At 38.6% G+C, this 20,096-nt stretch overlaps 1 protein-coding gene across 1 annotated transcript in view; it reads left to right on the top strand.

Moving 5' to 3' along the window:
* Positions 1-20,096, top strand: part of KCNMA1 (potassium calcium-activated channel subfamily M alpha 1) — a 1,147,148-nt gene that overhangs the window by 1,118,649 nt on the left and 8,403 nt on the right. Inside the window, exons 25-27 of the mRNA XM_007938677.2 lie at positions 14,572-14,766; positions 16,533-16,651; positions 18,294-18,518. Coding sequence (XP_007936868.1) covers positions 14,572-14,766; positions 16,533-16,651; positions 18,294-18,518 — 539 coding nt within the window. The remainder of the gene's footprint in view (positions 1-14,571; positions 14,767-16,532; positions 16,652-18,293; positions 18,519-20,096) is intronic.

Below are 20,096 nucleotides of genomic sequence, written 5' to 3' on the forward strand. Positions count from 1 at the left end.
GGCAGTTCAAACCCACCAGCCACTCCTCGGAAGGAAGGTGGGGGCAATCTACTTCTGTAGAGCTACTGCCTCGGAAACCCAAGGAGGGGTCGCTATGAGGCGGGTCTGACTCAATGGCACATAACAACAACATAAGATCAGGCAGTCTTCACGTACTTGATAGAGGATAGAGATTCTCCTCTCCTCTACCTTACTTCTATGACTTTAAAAATTATTTTAATGTCAATATACAAATAGATAATTAATTTTACATCGTTTACTTCCCCCCCACCACCAAGAATTCTGACATTTGCATTCTTTGTTTGTTTGTTTGGCTGATTTTTAAAAACTGTGGTCAAGATGTACATAACAAACATATGCCCATCAACAAGTTCTACATGCATAGTTCAGTGACTTTTATAATATTCTTGACATTGTGCAGCTGTTCTTACTATTTTTGTTCAAATCATTCCACCACCATTAACATCAACTTAATGTCTTATGATCAAGAACTCTCTGTACCCTACCTCCAATAATCACTAACCATCTTTGGTCTCTGTATATTTGTTTATTTCATGTAAATGGTATCATGCAATATTTGTCCTCAGCAACTGACTTATTGTACTCAGCATGTTGTTTTCAAGGTTCTTCCATGTGGCATGCATCAGAACTTTATTTCTCTTTACAGCTAAGTAGCATTTCATTGTGTGTATATATGCCACAATTGATTTACTCATTCTTCTGTTGATGGACATTTTAGCTATTGTGAAAAGTGCTGCAGTGACATTGGGGTACAGATTTCTTTTTATGTTCCTGCTTTCACTTCTTTTGACTATATTCCTCAGATTGGGATTGCTGAGTCATATGGTGATTCTATGTTAAGCTTTTTCAAGAAAAGCACACTGTTTTAACCTGAGACTGGTGCACCATGTTACATTCCCATCAGCAATGGGTGAGGGCTCCAATTTCTCCACAACTTTATCACCATTATTTTCTGTTTGTTTGTTTCTTAAATCATTGCCATTCTAATGAGGGTAAGGTTGTATTTCATTGTCGTTTTGATTGTATCACTCTAGTGGCTAAGTCCAAGCTGCATTGAAGGAACTGGTGAAAAACAAGGCTTCGGGATTTGATGGAACACTCATTGAGTTGTGTCCACAAACATGCAATCCTGGGGTCCCTCACTTAGATGGCTACCTCGCCAACCAACTAGAAAAGATCCATATTTGTACCCATTCCAAAGAAAGGTGATCCAACAGAATGTGGAAATTTTGAAAATATCATTAATATCACATGAAAATAAATCTTTGCTGAAAATAATTTTAAAATGGTTGAAGCAGTACATCAACAGGGACTGCCAGAAATTCAAGCCATATTCAGAAGAGTCTGATCATCCATCTTTAAAAACTAGGTCACACAGCCATGCCCCTATATTTTCTTCTAAGAATTTTATGGCTTTCATTTTCATATTTTGGAACTTGATCTGTTTTGAAATGGTTTTTGTGTATGATGTGAGGCATGGATCCTGATTCATTCTTCTGCATGTGAAAATTGAGTTTTCCCAGATCAATTTACTTAGAAGACTCTTCATTCCCTATTGAATGGACTTAGCACCTTTATAAAAAATCAGTTGACCATAGATGTATGGATTTATTTCTGGATTCTCGTTACTATTCCATTGCTCTTTATGTCTTTTAGTATACCTGTACCAAGCTTTGTAAATTATATGGCTTTGTAGTACATTTTGACACGTAGAAGAGTGAGTCCTCCTACTTTCTTATTCTTTTTCAAGATTGCTTTAGCTATTTGTCCTTCCATATACATTTGAGGATTGGCTTTTCTGTTTCCATAAAGAAGGCTATTGGGATTTTGATAAGGGTTGCTTTGAATTTATAGATTGTTTTAGGTAGTATTGACATCTGAACTATATTAAGCATTGAAATCCACAAACACTGAATGTTCTCCCTTTTATTTACATCTTTATTTGTTTATTTTTTAGTAATGTTTTAGAGTTTCCTGTGAACAAGTCTTTTCTATGTAACAAGTCTGGTTAAATTTACTCCTGGGTACTTTATTCTTTTAGATGCTGTTGAAAATGGTAATAATTCTTTAATTTCCTTTCTACTTGCTCATTGCAGATGTATAGAAACTCTGCTGATTTTTGCATGTTGATTTTATACACTATCACTTTGCTAAATTCATTTATTTGTTTTAATAGCTTTCTTGTGTGTTCTTTGGGATTTTCTATGTTTAAGATTTTGTATTCTGTGAAAAAGGATAGTTTTACTTCCTTTTTCCCAATTTGGACACCACACACACACACACCACCACCACCACCAGCCATTTGCTCTGGCTACAGCTTACACAATGATGTTGAACAGTAGTGGTGAGAGTGGCCATCCCTGTCTTTTTCCTGATCTTAGCTCTTTCTCCATAAGGTATGATGTTGTTGTTGTTATGTGCCGTTGAGTCATACCCAACTCATAGTGACCCCTCCTTGGGTTTCTGAGGCAGTATCACTATAGAAGTAGATTGCCCCATCTTCCTTCTGAGGAGTGGCTGGTGGGTTTGAACCGCCAGCCTTCTGGTTAGCAGTCAAGTGCCTTGAGGCACAATGCTACCAGAGCTCCTAGGTAGGATATTAGCTTTGGGTTTTTCATAAATACTCTTTATTATATTGAGAACTTTCCTTTCTATTCCTATCATGGTGAGTGTTTTTATCATTAAAAGGTGTTGAATTTTGTCAAATGCCTTTTCTGAATTGATTGAGATGATTGTGTGGTTCTTTTCCTTTGTTAACTGTTACATTGATTTTCTAATGTTGAATCACCCTTGCATTCCTGAGTACCCTTTGATTATGTTGTATAACCCTTGAAATATGTTTTTGGGTTCAGACTGCTAATATTTTGCTGAGTATTTGTACATCTATTTTTTGGAAAAGTTTATGTAGGATTGGAGTCATGTCTATAAAAGTTTGGTAGAACCCCCTAGTAAAGCCATTTGGTCCAGGACTTTTCTTTGTTGGAGGTTTTTGATTACTTACTTAATCTCTTCACTTATTATGGGTCTTTTGAGATTCACTATTTCTTCTTCAGTCTGTGTAGGGAGCTCATGTGTTTATGTGTCCATTTCCTCTAAGTTGTCTAATTTGTTGGCATAGTATTCTCTTAAAGTTGTTTTCATTTGTGTAGGGTCAGTTGTAATGTCCCCAGTTTCATTTCTAATTGTAGAGATCTGCAACTTCTCTCTCTTTTTTAGCCAAAGGGTTTTTGATTTTGTTGATCTTTGTAAGAACCCAACTTCTGTTTTTCATTGATTCTTTTTATTGTTTTCCTGTTCTTCATAATTTCTGCTCTGATTTTGATTATTTCCTCTCTCTTGGTAGTTTTGGGCTTAGTTTTTTCTTCCTGTTCTAATTCCTTAAGTTGTAGAACTGAGCTATTGATTTGGGATCTTTTTGTTCTTTTAATCTAGGCATTTATTGGCTACAACTCGTAGGTCTTGGTATGTTGTATTTTCATTCTTGTTCAATCTAAGTATTTTGCCATTTTACATTAAAGCTTGTAATATACACAACAGATCTTTTAAATACCATACTTTACTGGTTTTAAGGCTTTCCACGAGCATTTTTTAAAACAATTTTGTTCATTTCTAAATTTTTTTTTTTAATTTAAAATTATCTTTAAGGAAATTGATACTTATTTTTGAGTATTTTTTCAATAAGGGAAATCAATAAATGCTTAGATCACTGATTTTTTTCCTCTGCTATTTTCGATTCTGCATTTTAGTGCTTCTTAGCAGATATAAATCTGGCCACTAGTGTTTAGTTAACTTTTAACAATTTCTTTTAAAAACATAACTTTAATGAGATGTAATTTATGTACCATAAAATACACCTATTAAATGTATATAATTTGATTGTTTTAATATATTTACAGGTAGTGCCAAGCAACAGCACAGTCACTTTTAGAACATTTCATCACCTTGAAAGGAAACCCCGTGTCGTTTAGCTTTACTCCCTCCGTCTCTCAGTGCTACCTGCTCCCTGCCTATAGGCCTAATCTTCTTACTGTCTCTGTAGATTTGTTTATTCTGGACATTTATATAAATGGAGTCATATGTGTATTTTGTGACTGACTTCTTTCACTTAGCACAATGTTTCAAGGTTCATCTACAATGTAGCAAATCATCAATATTGTATTCCTTTTAGGGCAGAATAATATCCCATTGTATGAATGTATCAATTTCTTTATCCATTTACTAGATGATGGACATTTGGGTTGTTTCCACCTTTTGGCTCTTGTGAATAATACTACTACAAAACATGTGTATGAGATTTTGTGTGAATGTACACTTTCACTTCTCTCCGGTATGTATCCAGAAGTAGAATTCCTGGGTCATGTGATAACTCCGTGTTTAATTGTTTGAGATGGATTTCTAAAGTGACTGTACTATTTCACATTTCTACCAGAACTGCATGAAGGTTCTTTTGGCTTTACATCCTTGGCCAATGCTTGGATTTTTTTATGACATTTAAATTCTAGCTATCCTTGTGGGTATGAAGTGGTAGCTCATTGTGAATTTGCATTGCCTTGAGGCCTGATGATGTTGATGTTCAACATCTTTTCATGTGCTTATTGGCCATTTGTCTATCTTTTTTGGAGAATTGTCTATTCAGATCTATTTTAAATTGGATTATTTGCCTTTTTATTATTGAGTTTTTTAAATAAATTTCATATGTTGTTGTTTGTTGTTAGGTGCCGTTGAGTCGAACCTGACTCATAGCAACCCCTCCTTGGGTTTCTGAGGCGGTATCACTACGGAATTTGATACACATAATTTTAATTTTGATGAAGCTCAATGAAACTATTTTGTTCTTGTTATTGTCACTCATGCTTTTGGTGTCATATCTAAAAATTCATTGTAGGTCATGAAGTTTTAACCTCTTCTTGTAAGAGTTTTATGGTTTCAGCTCTTATATTTTGATTCATTTTAAGTTTTACATATTAAGTGAGTAGGAATCCAACGTCATTGTTTTGTTTTTGGATGTCCAGTTGTCCTAGCAAAATCTGTGAGAGTATCCTTTCCCCTATTAAATGATTTTGGCACTCTTGTTGAAGGCTAATTTACCATAAATGTTTGTGTTTATCTCTGGACTCTTAGTTCTATTACATTGGTCAGTGTATTCCTATGCCAATACCACACTCTTGATTACTGTAGCTTTGTAGTTAGTTTTGAAATTGAGGAAACTTAGTCCTAAATCTTCTGTTCTTCTTTTTCATAATTGTTTGGTTATTCGGCATCCCTTGAAATTTCATATGAAGTTAGGATCAGCTTTTCTATTCCTGCAAAAAAGGTCATAGATATTTTGACAGGGATTGCATTGAGTCTGTAGACTGCTTTGGAGGGATATTTCATGTTAAGTATTCCAATCCATAAACATGGGATGTCTTTCCATTTATTTGGGTCTACTTTAATTTCTCTTGCATTGTTGCAGCTTTTAATATGTAAGTCTTTTACCTCCTTGTTTACATTTATTTTGAATAAATTTTTTAAGGTTATTATAGATGGAATGATTTTCTTATTTTCAGATTGTTCATTTCAAGGTTTAGAAATACAATTTTTGTATATTGATTAAGGATTCTGAAACTCTTATGAATTAGTTTATTAGTTCTAAGAGCTTTTTAGTGGATTTTTAAAGAATTTTCCATGTATAAGATCATGTCATCTGCTAATAATTTTGCTTTTCCTTTCCCATCAGGTTGCTTTTTATTTAATTTTCTTGCCTAATTGTACTGACTGATGTTAAGCAGAAGTGGTGAAAATGGTATCCTTTCTTTATTACTGATTTTAGGGGGCAAGAATCTAGTGGACAAAGTGTTTAGCGTTCCACCATTACGTATGTTGTTAGCTGTGGTTTTTTTCATAGATGCTGTTTATGAAGTTGAGGAAGTTCCTTTTTTATTCCTAATTTGATGCCTGTAATTACCATGAAAAAGTAATTATGTATTTCTTATTCATATTCAGTTGATTTTTATTTCTTCATTTTTAATTGTGATTTGGGTTGAAAGAGCAAATTGATTTTCCAGTCAACAATTCATGCACATTTTGTTTTGTGACATTAATTGCAGTCCCCACCATGTAACAGCTCTCTTCTCACTTCCTCCATGTGTTTATGATTTCCATTCATCCTTCTTTCTTATCCCTTCTTGCATTCTGAGCTTTATTCCTGACAAATGGTACCCTGTTGACCTCATATGGTTGGTGGTTTTAAAGAATTGTTTACCTTTTAGGCCTATCCATTGTTTGGCTACAAGATGAGCCACGAGGATGAATTCAGGCTTTAAGGGTGTCAAAGGCCATAGTCTGGGGGTTCCATCAGTCTCTCTCTATCAGACCAATAGGCCTGGTCTTTCTAATTATTTTGAGTTTTGTTCCACATTTTCCTCCCATTCTATCTAGGACCACCTATTGTGATCCCTTTTAGAGCAGTCCATAGTGGTAACCAGGTACCATCTAGTTCTTCTGGTTTTAAGGTCATGGAGGCGTTTGTATGGTCCATTACTCCTTTGAAGTAATTTGTTTCCCTATGTCTTTGATTTTCTTCACTCTTCTGACAGGGAGAGAGCAATAGTTGTACTTAGACACCATTCATAAGCTGGACAATGGTCCATTCATTACTCAAAGTAGGATGTAAATCCCTGTCTTTCTGGACAATGTTATGACAAGTCAACTTGATGTACCCATAAACTATGGTCTTGAGCCCCTATGCCCAGTGACTCATTCCCTCAAGGTATTTGGTTATGGCTAAGAAGTTATTATAGCTTTGCCCCCTGTCTGCTCTACTATATCCACAGATATTCTTGCAGCACATATAAATACCTATGTAGAAATACCCTCTGTCAAACCCATATATATATTTGTGGGTGTAGTTTTATTCACCTTCCCACTCCTGTTCTTCAACTAGCATGTCTACTTATGTATCCACTTACAGATTATTGTTATTACTATTATTGCAGGATTGTGTATGTAATAGTATTTGCCTTTGTTGCCTTTAACCCCTCTCTTCCACCCAGTGTCTTCCTTGGCCTTGATCATTTTGTGCTGACCTTCCTGTTAATATATATTGTCTTTCCCTTCACCCAAGTTCATGTGTGTCTACCCTCTAGTTAGTAAGTCACCCTCCCTTAACCTCCCACCCTTGTTCAACTTCAGAATTTTTTTCTGTTAGTAAACTTTTTCTTGACTTTTTATACTACTGGTCTATTACAATATTCATCCTTTTGTGATTGACTAATTTCCCTTAGCATACTGTCCTCTAGGTTCATCCATGTTAGGAGGTGTTTTGCCTCTTATTTCTCTAGGATATATACCTAGTTATGGGATTGCTGGATCGTATGTTATTTCTAGTTCCAATTTTTTAAGGAAGCACCATACTGTTTTCAGAGTGGTTGCACCACTGCATCGTTTTTATCAAGGATGGACGTTGGATTTCGTCATATGCCTTTTCTACACCAACTGATAAGACTGTGTGATTCTGTGATTCCTTTCCTTTGTTTTGTTTATGTGGTAGATTAATGTTGAACCATCCTTACACACCTGGTATGAATCCTACTTAGTTAGATGTATTATTTTTTTTTGATATGTTGTTAGATTCTATTTGGTGGGATTTGTGTTAGTGTCTATGTTCACGAGAGATATTGGTCTATAATTTTCTTCTTTCATGGTGTCTTTGCCTGATTTTGTCATCAGGGTTATGCTTACTTCATAGAATGAATTTGGAAGTATCCATCATTTTCTATGTTCTAAAACAGCTTGAATAGAATTCACTCTTCTCTGAAAGTAGAATTTTCTTTTGTGATGCATCTGCTCAAATTTCTTACCTCAGATGGTGTTAGTTTAAGTAGCTAGTGTGTTTTTATAAATGTTTCCATTTCTTCTAGGTTTTGAAATTTGATAAAATACAGTTCTTCATAGTATTCTGTTATTACCTTTCGTATTTTAGTTGGTTCTGTTATGACATCATCTATTTCATTTCTTACTTATGTCATTTTTTATTTACCTTCTCCTTCTTTTCCTTTGTTAAGTTTGCCAGTGGTTTGTCAATTTCATTAATAGGTTCAAAGAACCAACTTCTAGTCTTGTTGATTCTAATGATTTTCTGTTTCATTTATTTCTGTTGAGTCTTTATTATTTCCTTTCTTCTGGTGACTTTGGGTGGTTTTTTTTTTTTTTTGCTTTCTTTTTACTACTTGTTGGTATTGTCCTCAGAGCATTGTTTTCTCTGTGTTCCAATGATTTTAATATGTTGTGTTTTCATTCCTATTTGATTCAAGGAATATTTTAATTTCTTTTTTATTTTTCTATTAGCCAGTAGTTTTTAAGCAGTATTCAGTTTCCATGTATTTTACTATTTTTCCTTGATCTTCCTGTTGATTTTAACTTTATAGCATTGTAACTTGGGAAGTTACTTTGTAGTATTTTGATGATTTAAAATTTATGGAGGCTTGCTTTGTGGCCTGTCATACGGTCTATTCAGGATAAATGTTTCAAGTGTACTGGAAAAGAATGTGGAATGTATATTGCCCTGTCATTGGCTGGAGTGTTCTGTTTGCATCAGTGAGGTCACATTGGTTGGTTATGTTGTTTAGATCTTAGATCTTCTGTATCTTGTAGAGTTTCTTACTAGTTGTTCTGTCTTTCAGCAAAAGTGGTATGTTAAATTATCTTACTATTATTGAGGAGTTGTCTCTTTCTTTCTTTAGTGCACAAAGGCTTATGTCAAAGTTCTGTGCTCAGCACTCATGTTCATGTAAATCTAATATGCAAGACTGAGGAGGGGTGTCCAGCCAGCTTCTAATCATGAGTTATATGACTGTTGTTTTAGTTGTTTAGTTGTCATCAAGCCAATTCTGGCTATAGGGAAAGTATTTACTTCAGAAAAACTTGGAGAGAAGTTTGAGTCCTTTTTTGAGAGAACAATAGTTACATTTTAGATGGCTGCTATTAACACCCTGGTTGCTATTCAGCAAAGTAGAACAATATTTTTAGGTACTGTCTTGAGGTTAAGAAGCTACCCCAACCTTATCCTATATTAGTTCTGTAATGTATATGGAAATATGCATGTAGGAGTATCATCAGCCAAAATCTGTGGTCATGGGTTTGTTGCCCTTCACCTACTTATCTTCTCACCTTTCTACACATCCACCCATAGACTAGTGTTTGTTGTTATTGACGATGAAGTATTAGTATTTGCCTCTGTTGTCTATAGTTTTTAGGCACTTCTCTGGGCCCTCCTTTTCCCTATTATTATTGTACTGGTCACACACTTTTGCTATATTGCCTTTCTTTCATCCAAGTCAACCCATGACTCTTAACTAGTCAGAAATCTTCTATCCCCTCCCTTTAGCTGGTAACCCACAATGTAAGTAAGTTTCCTTCCCTTTGCATAAATCTTTCATTGACTTTTTATAATAATGGATTCATACATTATTTGTCTTACACCCTGGGATCGCTATGAGTCGGATATGACCCCCTAGCAGTGAGTTTGGTTATCTGTTCCTCTGTTGATGGGCAACTAGATTGTTTCCATCTCTTTGCTACAGTGAACTTGGGTGTGCCTCTATCTATGCATGTTCTGAATTTCACCTCTCGCAGATATATTCTATTAGTTCAAATGATATTTCTATTTCCAGATTTTTAAGAATGTGCCATACCATTTTACTTCGTGGTACATTCCCACCAGCCTTATTTTCTATCTTGAACTGTCTGTTCATGTCTTCTGGCTGTAATTGGATTGTGTTTTTGCTGTTGAAGATTTCTATAAACCTTAGGAATCTTAGACATAAGGACCTGGTTGGATATATCATAGCCAAGTATTTTTTACCTAGCTATAGGTTTTGTTTTTGGTCTTTTGGAGAAGTCTTTAGCCACATAAAAATCTAATTCCCAGTCTACTTTCTCTTCTGATGCTTGTACATTTTGGATTAGCCTTGAGAGCCTATGTGTCATAAAATAGGGCCCCTGATATGGTTTGCCCCTATTTTATCTTTGATGAACTTTGTTGTACTTTTTAGGTGTTTTTGATCCATCTGGTTAGTTTTTGTGTGTGGTATGGATCTGGTTTCATTTTTTCTGCAAATGGACATCCAATTTTGCCAGCACCATTTGTTGTTAAACTACTTCTTCCCATTAAATGGGTTTCAGTCCTAGTCCTTTGTCAAAGATCAGCTGTCCATAGATGGATGAATCTATTTCTGGATGCTCAGATCTGTTTCACTTGTCTATCATTGTAGCAATACCAGGTGGCTTTGAGATCAGGGATTGTGAGACTGACTGACTTTTTTTTTTTTTTTTCTTCAATTATACTTTGCTTATCTGAGGTCTCTTTCTCTTCCTGTTTTTTCTGTGTCTTTAAAGATTGCATTAAATGGAATGTATAGTTTGCTTTGGGTAGTAGTGACATTTTTGCAATACTCAGTCTTCCTATCCATAAGTGTGACATGTTCTTCCATTCATCATGTAGATCTCTTATAGTTTTGTTTGCATAGGTCTTTTCTGTCCCTGGTAAGTATTGGAAATGATATTTTCCTTTTCAGATCTCTTTGTTGATGTAGAGAAATTCAATTGATTTTCTTGTATCCTGCCACTTTGCTGGATCTCTCAATTAGTTCCAGTAGCTTTCTTGTTGAGTCTCTCAAGTTTTCTATCTATATTATTATAATGTGATCATATCATATGCAAGTAGGGACAGCTTTACTTCTTTGCCAGTTGGATTTCCCTTTCTTGCCCTGGCTAAGACTTCTAATGTATTGTTGAATACAAGTAGTGATGATAGAGGACATCACCTTCTAGTTCCTGTTCACAAGGGGAATTCTTTGAGTCTATTCAGAATATTCAGAATAATGTTGGCTATTGGTTTTGTATATATGTCTTTTGACAAAAATCCCTCTATCCCTATTTTGTTGAGAGTTTTGAACAGGAAAGTGTGTTGGATTTTATCAAATACCTTTTCTCCATCAATTGATATGATCCCATGTACTTTTGTTTTATGGGATGGACTACGTTGATTGTTCCTTGCACACATGTGGTATAAACCCTACTCAGTCATGTGTAAGGAGCTCTAGTGGCGCAGTGCTTAAGGCATTTGCCTGCTAACCAGAAGGTTGGCAGTTCAAATCCACCAGGAAGATGGGGCAATCTACTTCTTAGTGATACCACCCCTGGAAACCCAACCAGGGTCACTCTGAGTTGGAGTCAATTCGATGGTAGTGGCTTTGGGCATGTATATTAAACAGTATTCTCACCCCTGGTAACCAAGTAACCAATAAAATTTCCTTCCACATGTCAACGTTTCCTTGACTTTTTACCATAACAGACTGATACAATGTTTGTCCTTCTGTGATTGATGACTAAATGACGTCCTCCTACCTAATGTCCTCCAATTTCATTGTAGGGAGCTTTCCTATGACCTTGCTCAAGTTCTTCTAGGTTTTTTAATTTGTAGGAGTACAGTTCTTCCTAGTATTGTTATTACATCTTCTCTTTCTTTTCCTTCATTAAATTTGCCAGTGGTTTGTTGATTGTTATTAGTCTTTTCTGATCTTTTTTCAATCGTTAAAGGTGTTGATTTTGGGTCCTTTGTGATGTGTGTATTACTGTAAATTGACCTTTGAGTACTGCTTTTGCTGTGTTCCCAAAAAAAGTATGTTGTGTTTCCATTCTTGGTTGGCCCCGACTCATAGCGACCCCTCCTTGGGTTTCTGAGGCAGTATCACTACGGAAGTAGATTGCCCCACCTTCCACCTTCCTTCTGGTTAGCAGTCAAGTGCCTTCAGCACTATGCTAGGAATTGTTTTATTTCACAATTTATTTCCCTTTTACCCAGTGGTTCTTAAGCAGTGTATTATTCACAGTTTCCATGTATTTGACTTATTTGACTTTACAGCATTATGATCTGAGAAGATACTTTGTAGTGATTTTTTTTTTTTTTTTCATTCTGGAGAATGATACCTGTGCACTGGAAAAGGATGTGTGGTGTGTTCTGTCATAAAAAGTGGTGAGTTAATGTTTGCTATATGTATTATGATAATGTCCTCTTGGTCAGTTGACCCTTTTAACATCAATTCTTTTTCTCTTATGCTGGTTTTCACTGCAAAGTCCATTGTATCAGAAATTAATATTGCCACTCTTACCCTGTGCATTTAGTCCATTGACATTCAGTGTACTACTAGGTATGACTATATTGCTGCTGTGTTCATTTTGTTGTCCTTCACAGATTGACTCCTCTGTATAGTTCTTTCCTGGGTTGAGTTTTGGGTGGCACTGTGTTTAGCATTTATTGTAGGCTTAGGCTGTTTTTCTACAAATCCCCTTAATTTGTTTGTCTTGGACTATTAGAGAGACAGGCTGGTTGGTAATTCTTTCTCTTCAAGGGTTTGTCTATATTTTCCATCCCATTGCCTGCATGGTTTCTGCTGCAAAATCAGAGCTTAGTCTTATTGGTTGCCCTTTTTCTGTAACATTTCATTTTTCCTGAGCTATTCTCCAGATTGTTTGATATGTCTTGGGGTCTGTCCTATATGGGGTTTGAGGAGCTTCTTGGATGGATAGCTTTTCATAAGTTGACAATATTTTTCTTTTTTGCCTTCTCTTGTTCAGATCTTTCCTCATGTAAGCTGATGTCAAGGAATTTTTCTTCTTCTAGCTGGCAAATCTGTTCTTCAGTCAAATCTAGTCTATTCTTTTGTCCTTGTATGATTTTCCTGAGTTCCTCAAGGAAATTGTCTTCTCCTTGCTTCAGTTCATGGTTTCCTTGAGCTTATGGAAGGTCATCTATCTATCTTTTGAATTCCTTACCAGGTAGTTCTATTAACGTGTTGTTCCTTAGAGAGAGAATGCTTTAGTTTGGACAAGCTAAGCAGGTGTTATCTGTCATTGATCGTGTGGTGCAGTAATATTGGTTTACTCCTCTGTTGTATGAGATGGTTGGTATAGAAGATTCTGGCTATTAGAGAGATAATGTCTTCCTCCCAGTGGAAGGGGAAGATAATAATTGAGAAGGAGCGACTTTTCTAATCAGTCATGGGCCTCAGGAGCAGGCAGTTATAGCAGAATCTGCTCATCCCCCAGAACAAGAACATGCACCTGCATGGGTGAAAGGAAACTGGCATGGGAAGGGATAGCTGCAGCCTGTGAGTTTGTTTAGAGTGGTTTGTTGGGGCACAGCCCAGTGGCTCAAACCCACCAGCTGCCCTGCTGGAGAAAGATGAGGCAGCCCCACTTTATGCCAAGCTAAGTTGGAATGGACTGAAACAGCAATGAGTTCAGTTGGTTCTTCCCTTTTACTTATACCTTCTTCTCACTCTGTGGCTGCTTAAGCTATGGGTAGTCAGACTTTTCCACACAGTTTTAGCTTATCTTGTGTAATCCTCCCACTCTGTCTACCCTGTCTCTTTAATGCCATGTGAAGTTTTTCTCGGCACCACCTCCACCTGTCCTCCTTTGTGTTTGTAATGGTTTCTCTGACTTCAATCTAATACTTTATCTTCACAATTCAACTCAAAAAAACCAAACTCACTGCCATCAAGTCATTTCCAACTCATACTGACCCCTCCTTGCGTTTCCGAGGCACTATCACTACAGAAGTAGATTGCCCGACCTTCCTTCTGAGCAGTGACTGGTGGGTTTGAACGGCCAACCTTCTGCTTACTAGTCAAATGCCTAAGGCACTTGGAAGGCTGGCCATTCAAACCCACCAGTCGCTGCTCAGAAGGAAGGTTGGGCAATTTGGGCGAGGGCGATCTACTACTGCCTTGGAAATGTGAGGAGGGGCCTCTATGAGTCGGGTCTGACTTGATGGCATTGAGTTTGGTTTTGGTTTAACAACTTAAATCCTTTAATACAAATTCTCCAAATTGATACTTTAGGCCAATAACACATGTTTATACATTTTTACATACTGTACAACCCCCTGCATTATTTTCATGAAAGCACTATAGCAATGTTTTTGTTACCTATTGCTGACAACTTCAACTTCAAAGACTTGGTACCTGTTGTGTTGATGTGGAGGTTTTCTTCCCTGCTCTACAAACCAAACTTTCTCTAATCTCTAATGTGGGAACAAATCACTTTTTTTTTCCCCCTAGAAATAGCCCTGGCTGGAGAAGCCATCATGCTGCGGCTGTGTACATCCCACCCAGCTGACTGGCCAACACACTTGAGCCATTTGACTCACTCTCTGTGCCGAGCTGTGAACAGAGGGTTCGTGTGCAGGCAATGACCTCTGCCGAGCTGTGAACTTTGCCAAAGCAAACATACAGTTTTGGTCATTTTCTGCTGACTGGGGGTACATGAGGCTACTGCCCATAGTGTGTGTTATTGCTGTGGGTGCAGTAAAAGGTAAAGCTCTCATGGTAGAGCCTAGAGCCAAATAGGAGAGAAAAGAATGGAATAATTGGAGGCTGCTGTGTTTTCACTTCCCACATAAAATTATTTGAAGAGACAGGCCAGAACTTTAAACAGAAGAGACCAAGAAACGTTTTAATTTGGATGCCAACTGAAACACTTTTTTTTTCCCCCCTCTTTCCCCAGACATATTTCAATGACAATATCCTTACCCTGATACGGACCCTAGTGACTGGAGGAGCCACACCAGAGCTCGAGGCTCTGATTGCTGAGGAGAATGCCCTTCGAGGGGGCTATAGTACCCCCCAGACACTGGCCAACAGGGACCGCTGCCGTGTGGCCCAGTTAGCCCTGCTGGACGGTCCCTTTGCTGACTTAGGGGTAAGTTCATGGCCCAGGGTCACCTGAGCCCACTGACTGGAGAAAGCTTGATCCAAATCAGCTTCATGTCAGATGGCAGCAAGTTGGGCATTTGTCTTTAAAATTATAAGAGATCCCATCACTAGGCATGCTGAAGATGATGAAAAATTCACACTCTCTGGCTTCAGAGCCTATGGGCAAGAATTCCACTCCTCTGATACCTTCCACCATGAAGTAGGCTGTAACAGGTACAACCAAGACTGAGACCCATTTCTACAGGTTTTAGCACAGATAAGGGTACTCAAGCGTTCCTTCAGAGAGTGGGCCAGGACTCTACTTGCAAAAATCCTGTGGAGCACAGCTCTACTCTGACACACATATGGATGCCTTGAGTCAGGTTCACCTCAGGAGTACAGGAGTATCCATTCCTGGCCTAACACGTGGGGAACTTTTAAAAACCACTGAAGCTCAGCCCTTGTCCCCAGCATTCAGATATCTTGGCATGTCTTAGGCAGTGGTATTTTTCAGAAAACTACATGTAATCATGTACTTGCTGCAGAACCCCATTGGTGAACCAAAGCAATAATTTTCTGAGGCTGACCCCAGTCACCTATAGAAGAGACACACAGTTCCCTCTGGGTGAGAAGCACCAACATGTTTCTTTGGAAGATTTGGAAGATGTATGTAGTTTTGAACCATAGTCCCAGTCTAGTGGATGTGTTTAAGAGGTGGAGCCAAAAACCCAGTTACATCAACATCAAGAAGGAAGCCCAAATAGTGGAAAAGGAGTTAATAAAGCAAGGATCAGCTTCTCCCCATTTCCTCTGCAACAGTGATGTTGACTTGCTGCATTTTGCATTTGGTTATGGGCAGGGACCTAGGTCAGACTGAGCAGTTCAAAAGACAGCTTCTATCCTCAATCCTCGCCTCTCTTTTTATAATACACTTTGAAAGGATAAAGACTTTACACCATGGTAAGGTTTAGCCCCATTTGGAATCATGCATATAGTTCCTATATGGAAATATATGGAAATGCTAGTTATAAGAACCCCCTTTTTTTTTTGCCCAGGAAATAAGTCTTCTTCCTCTAATAATGCCTATGTGAAGCCACCTGGCACGAAGCCAGTGTTTCTAAGTGAATGAATTTGTTTTCATGGTCCACATTGGGCCCCAAACCCTTGGAAGGTGGGGTGGTTGTGAAGTGATTAGAGCTGTGAATTCCAGCTATTCAGCCCACAGACCTCCAGCTCCCAGGGAAACACTTTCTTTTCCACCATGGTTACCTATGAGGTCTGTAAATTGTGCTTTTCACACAGTCCTTACCTGGGAGAGTCTGTCAAAATCCTGCAAGGAGAAAAGACCCCACCAGATATGATGTTAATTATCACTTGGGCAGTTTTGACAACACCATCAGGAGACAGCTGAGCTGGGGCTAAACAAACATAGTCACCATTTTGCAGAGCTGGTTGCTCCTCAGCTTCACATACACCTCTGTGACCTTCAAGCTTTGCACCCTCATTGGAAGTATATGCAGTCTCATCACTCATCAGAACTCTCAATGCTACAGGTAGAAAGCTTGGAGAGATGACAGAGGAAAAAGGAAAACTCCATTCTCACCTGACCCCTAAAATTGCCAATATCGGGGGAAGGCTGTTAACCACTTTTCCAGCCACTGTCCTCCAACTTACAAGCAACAAGCTTTCCTATACAACGACACCCCCCATTAGCCCCCCCCCCATCTCTACTTTCAGGCAAATAAAAATGATTGTTCTTTTATTGTCTCCCAGGATGGCGGTTGTTATGGTGATCTGTTCTGCAAAGCTCTGAAAACCTATAATATGCTTTGTTTTGGGATTTACCGGCTGAGAGATGCCCACCTCAGCACCCCTAGTCAGTGCACAAAGAGGTGAGTGTCTGCCTCCACTCCAGTTGCCCATCCCCAGTACAGGATGCAGAAGGTCAACAGTTCAAACCCCCTGTGGCACTGTGGATGAAGGGCCTGGTAATTTGCTTGCTTTCATAAAGGTTACAGCCAAGAAAACACTAGAGACCAGTTCTATTTGTAACAAGTGGGGTTCCCATAAATAAGTCAGAACTGACGCAACAGATTTGGTCCCTTACTCTAGGAAGAATTCATCTTTTATAGAACAGTGCCATCACTCAATAGCAAACTTAAGAACACTCAGAATACAAGCATGTGCCTGCTAATGAAATGAGAAGGTTGATGGTTCAAACCCAACAACTGCTCCATGGAAGGAAGATGAGGTATTCTACTTCCATAAAGATTGACAGCCTTTGGAAACCCAATGGGAGTCACTATGAGTCAGAATCAACTCAATGTCAACTCAATGGCAGTGAGTTCAGTTTGAGCAGAAAGATACATATCTTGGCTATATCCTGCCAAGATGTTGTTATGTGCCATCGAGTTGGACCCGACTCAGACTCATAGCAACCCCTCCTTGGGTTTCCGAGGAAGGAAGTAAGTAGATTGCCCCATCTTCCTTCCGAGGAATGGCTGGTGGGTTCGAACCACCAGCCTTCTGGTTAGCAGTCCAGTGCCTTAGGCACTATGCCTAGAACACTATATTTTCACTTCATGCATTTTTAAAATTGTCTCACTTTTTTTGTGTGTATTATTTATTTTTAGGAAATTATAATATTATCACTTTAGGCACAAAAATAATATTTTAGTTGTGCTATTTGTATTTTTCTAATATGCATTACAGTAAAATCATTGAATTGAGTTTGCATAAAACACCCATCTACACTACAATCTACAGCAATGCCATAGCATAGATGAGATGAATGTTTCTAAGCCTTGCTTGCAAGCTGCATATTAGAAGCACCTGAGGAAATGCATCACATTAAAATACTGATTGCTAGGCCCCACCCAGAGTTTCAGATTCAGTAGGGGCCTGAGGATTGATAATAAGATGTTCCCAGGTGATGCTTGTCCATCTGGTCTTAGAACAACAAACAACACCTTGATAATCACTGCTGTAGAGGGAACGTAGTGAATTTTTTTGTCAGTTGTGTCTGGTGTGAGAGCCTGGTCAGATTGAGGAGAGCAATACAGCAGGCAAAAGCAAACACACCTCAAACTCTCTGCCAACAAGTCAATTCAGGCTGATAATGAGCCCTCACTGGGTTCCTAAGGCGCTAAGGAAGTAGAGTGCCTCATCTTCCCTTCCCCCCCATGGAGCAGCTGGTAGGGTTGAACTGCTGACCACCTGGTTAGCAGCCAAATGCCTTAGGCACTGCACCACCAGAGCTCCTTTAAGGAAGATATTGAGCAACCTTAAACAAAAGTGGATTCTAGGGTGAAAGCTGCTTGCAGCTCAGTCCATGCAGGCCCATGTATTAGGCTGCTTAAAGTCAGAAGGGAACTTTTTAGTTGCTTTGAAAGGTGCACTTTAGTTCTCACATTACCATGGCATGCACGCTAATTTAACCTCTGATAATAATTTAACCTCTGATAAAAGGCGGACAACTTCTTGTGGCTTCCCCAACTTATCATCACGCTTTAACGTCTTTCCTTTTCTGTCTAGGTATGTCATCACCAACCCCCCATACGAGTTTGAGCTCGTGCCCACGGACCTGATCTTCTGCTTAATGCAGTTTGACCACAATGCCGGCCAGTCCCGAGCCAGCCTCTCCCATTCCTCCCACTCGTCCCAGTCCTCTAGCAAGAAGAGCTCCTCCATTCACTCCATCCAGTCCACCGTGAACCGACCGAACCGCCCCAAGTCCAGGGAGTCCCGGGACAAACAGAAGTACGTGCAGGAAGAGCGGCTTTGATATGTGTATCCACTGCCACCGTGTGTGAAACTGTATCTGCCACTCATTTCCCCAGTTGGTGTTCCCAAAAGTAACTTTCCTATTTCCCTCTGTAGTTTTCTCTCCCTCCTTTTTTTATGCCTATTTTGCATATGTATGATAGTGTGCATGTGATTGTCATTTTTATTTCACCACCATAAAACCCTTGAGCACAACAGCAAATAAGCAGACGGACCAAAAATTATTTATGATTCTAGGGGAAAAAATAACCCATAGACACGCTCCTGACATAAGACATAAATAGCTCACAGATTACAAGGCAGCACACTTGTTTGTGATCCCTGTCGGTGACGCAAAGTGAGTTTACTTAAGAAAAAAGTTTATACTAATTTCATCAGGATTACCGGGGTGCTTTGGGTTTTGATCTTTTTTGTTGTTGTTGTCCTTTTGTTGTTGTTTTTATACACACACAGTAACTTAGCACACATTTGAAGCGAAGCAGGCAACCAAAAAGCAACAAGCACATACCGAGTGTTTCCCACTCTCTGGGCTGAACTATGGCAGAGCATTTGAAAGCCTTTCACCGTTCGTGTAGACAATTATTAAACACCTGCTTGTTGTAAGAGAACACCAGATATTTTTCAGTTACTCACCAAGGCCTTTTGTCCCAAAGCTACTTTCCTTTGGGAGTTCATCTGAACATTTCTAACGTTAATACGGAGGAAGAGACTAGTATTCCATTCGTGAATGTCTCAAATCCTAGTGATTTAATTTAAGTGAAAAGAGGTTTGGTTGCATATTAAATTGCTATTCTGTCTCCTTATGCTGCCATATGAATAGCTATTTTTCCTTCTTTCACTTTTGACATTTGGGATGAAAAGCCATATGTATCATAAATATCAGATGTAAGTCATTAAAAAAACTGCCTTCCTGGGACTTCTACATCTTTTAAAAGGTGAATTACTTACCTTATGTACAGAATAAATAATGCTCGGGAAAGAGCAAGTATTTTTGCACGCATTCTCAGGGGACCTTTTTACTCCCCTTTGTCTGATTTGCCAGGGCCTCAATGCCAGTTAGGACCAGGGGCTGGAACAGTGGTATTGCAAGAAGAAGATAAACCCAGCAGCAGATCATATTTTTTCCTAAAAGCTGACATGATAACTAGAACATAGGAGGATCAAGCCACAGTTGACTCCACAAAGACAAAAGTCAGCTACCACCCTAAACTGTTGGCACAGCTGCCTGAGGCTGGCTGTCCCAAAGCAGAAAGCTGGTGGGAGAAACTCCCCATCACCAACTTTCTGCATAGGCCACCTCACGTAGCCAGGGGAATAAAGATCATCGAAAACTGCTCCTTGTCATTTATGAGATGGGGGATAAGAAGTGTGTGACAGTGAGCCAAATGCATTATGGTATTATTATTATTTTACAGTTAGCAAGTATGAGAGGAAAGGTGGAACAGTGTCCTTTTTCAATATATAGTTGTCAGATATTTTCTGCATGCCAATCATGCTTTAGGCAGTGCAGTAATTCTTAAAAATTGGTCAACTCCACCGTCATCAAATTCTGGC

This window comes from Orycteropus afer, unplaced genomic scaffold, assembly GCF_000298275.1.
Source record: "Orycteropus afer afer isolate SDZICR_OR568_19922 unplaced genomic scaffold, OryAfe1.0 scaffold00052, whole genome shotgun sequence".
In the NCBI taxonomy this organism is placed as follows: domain Eukaryota; kingdom Metazoa; phylum Chordata; class Mammalia; order Tubulidentata; family Orycteropodidae; genus Orycteropus; species Orycteropus afer.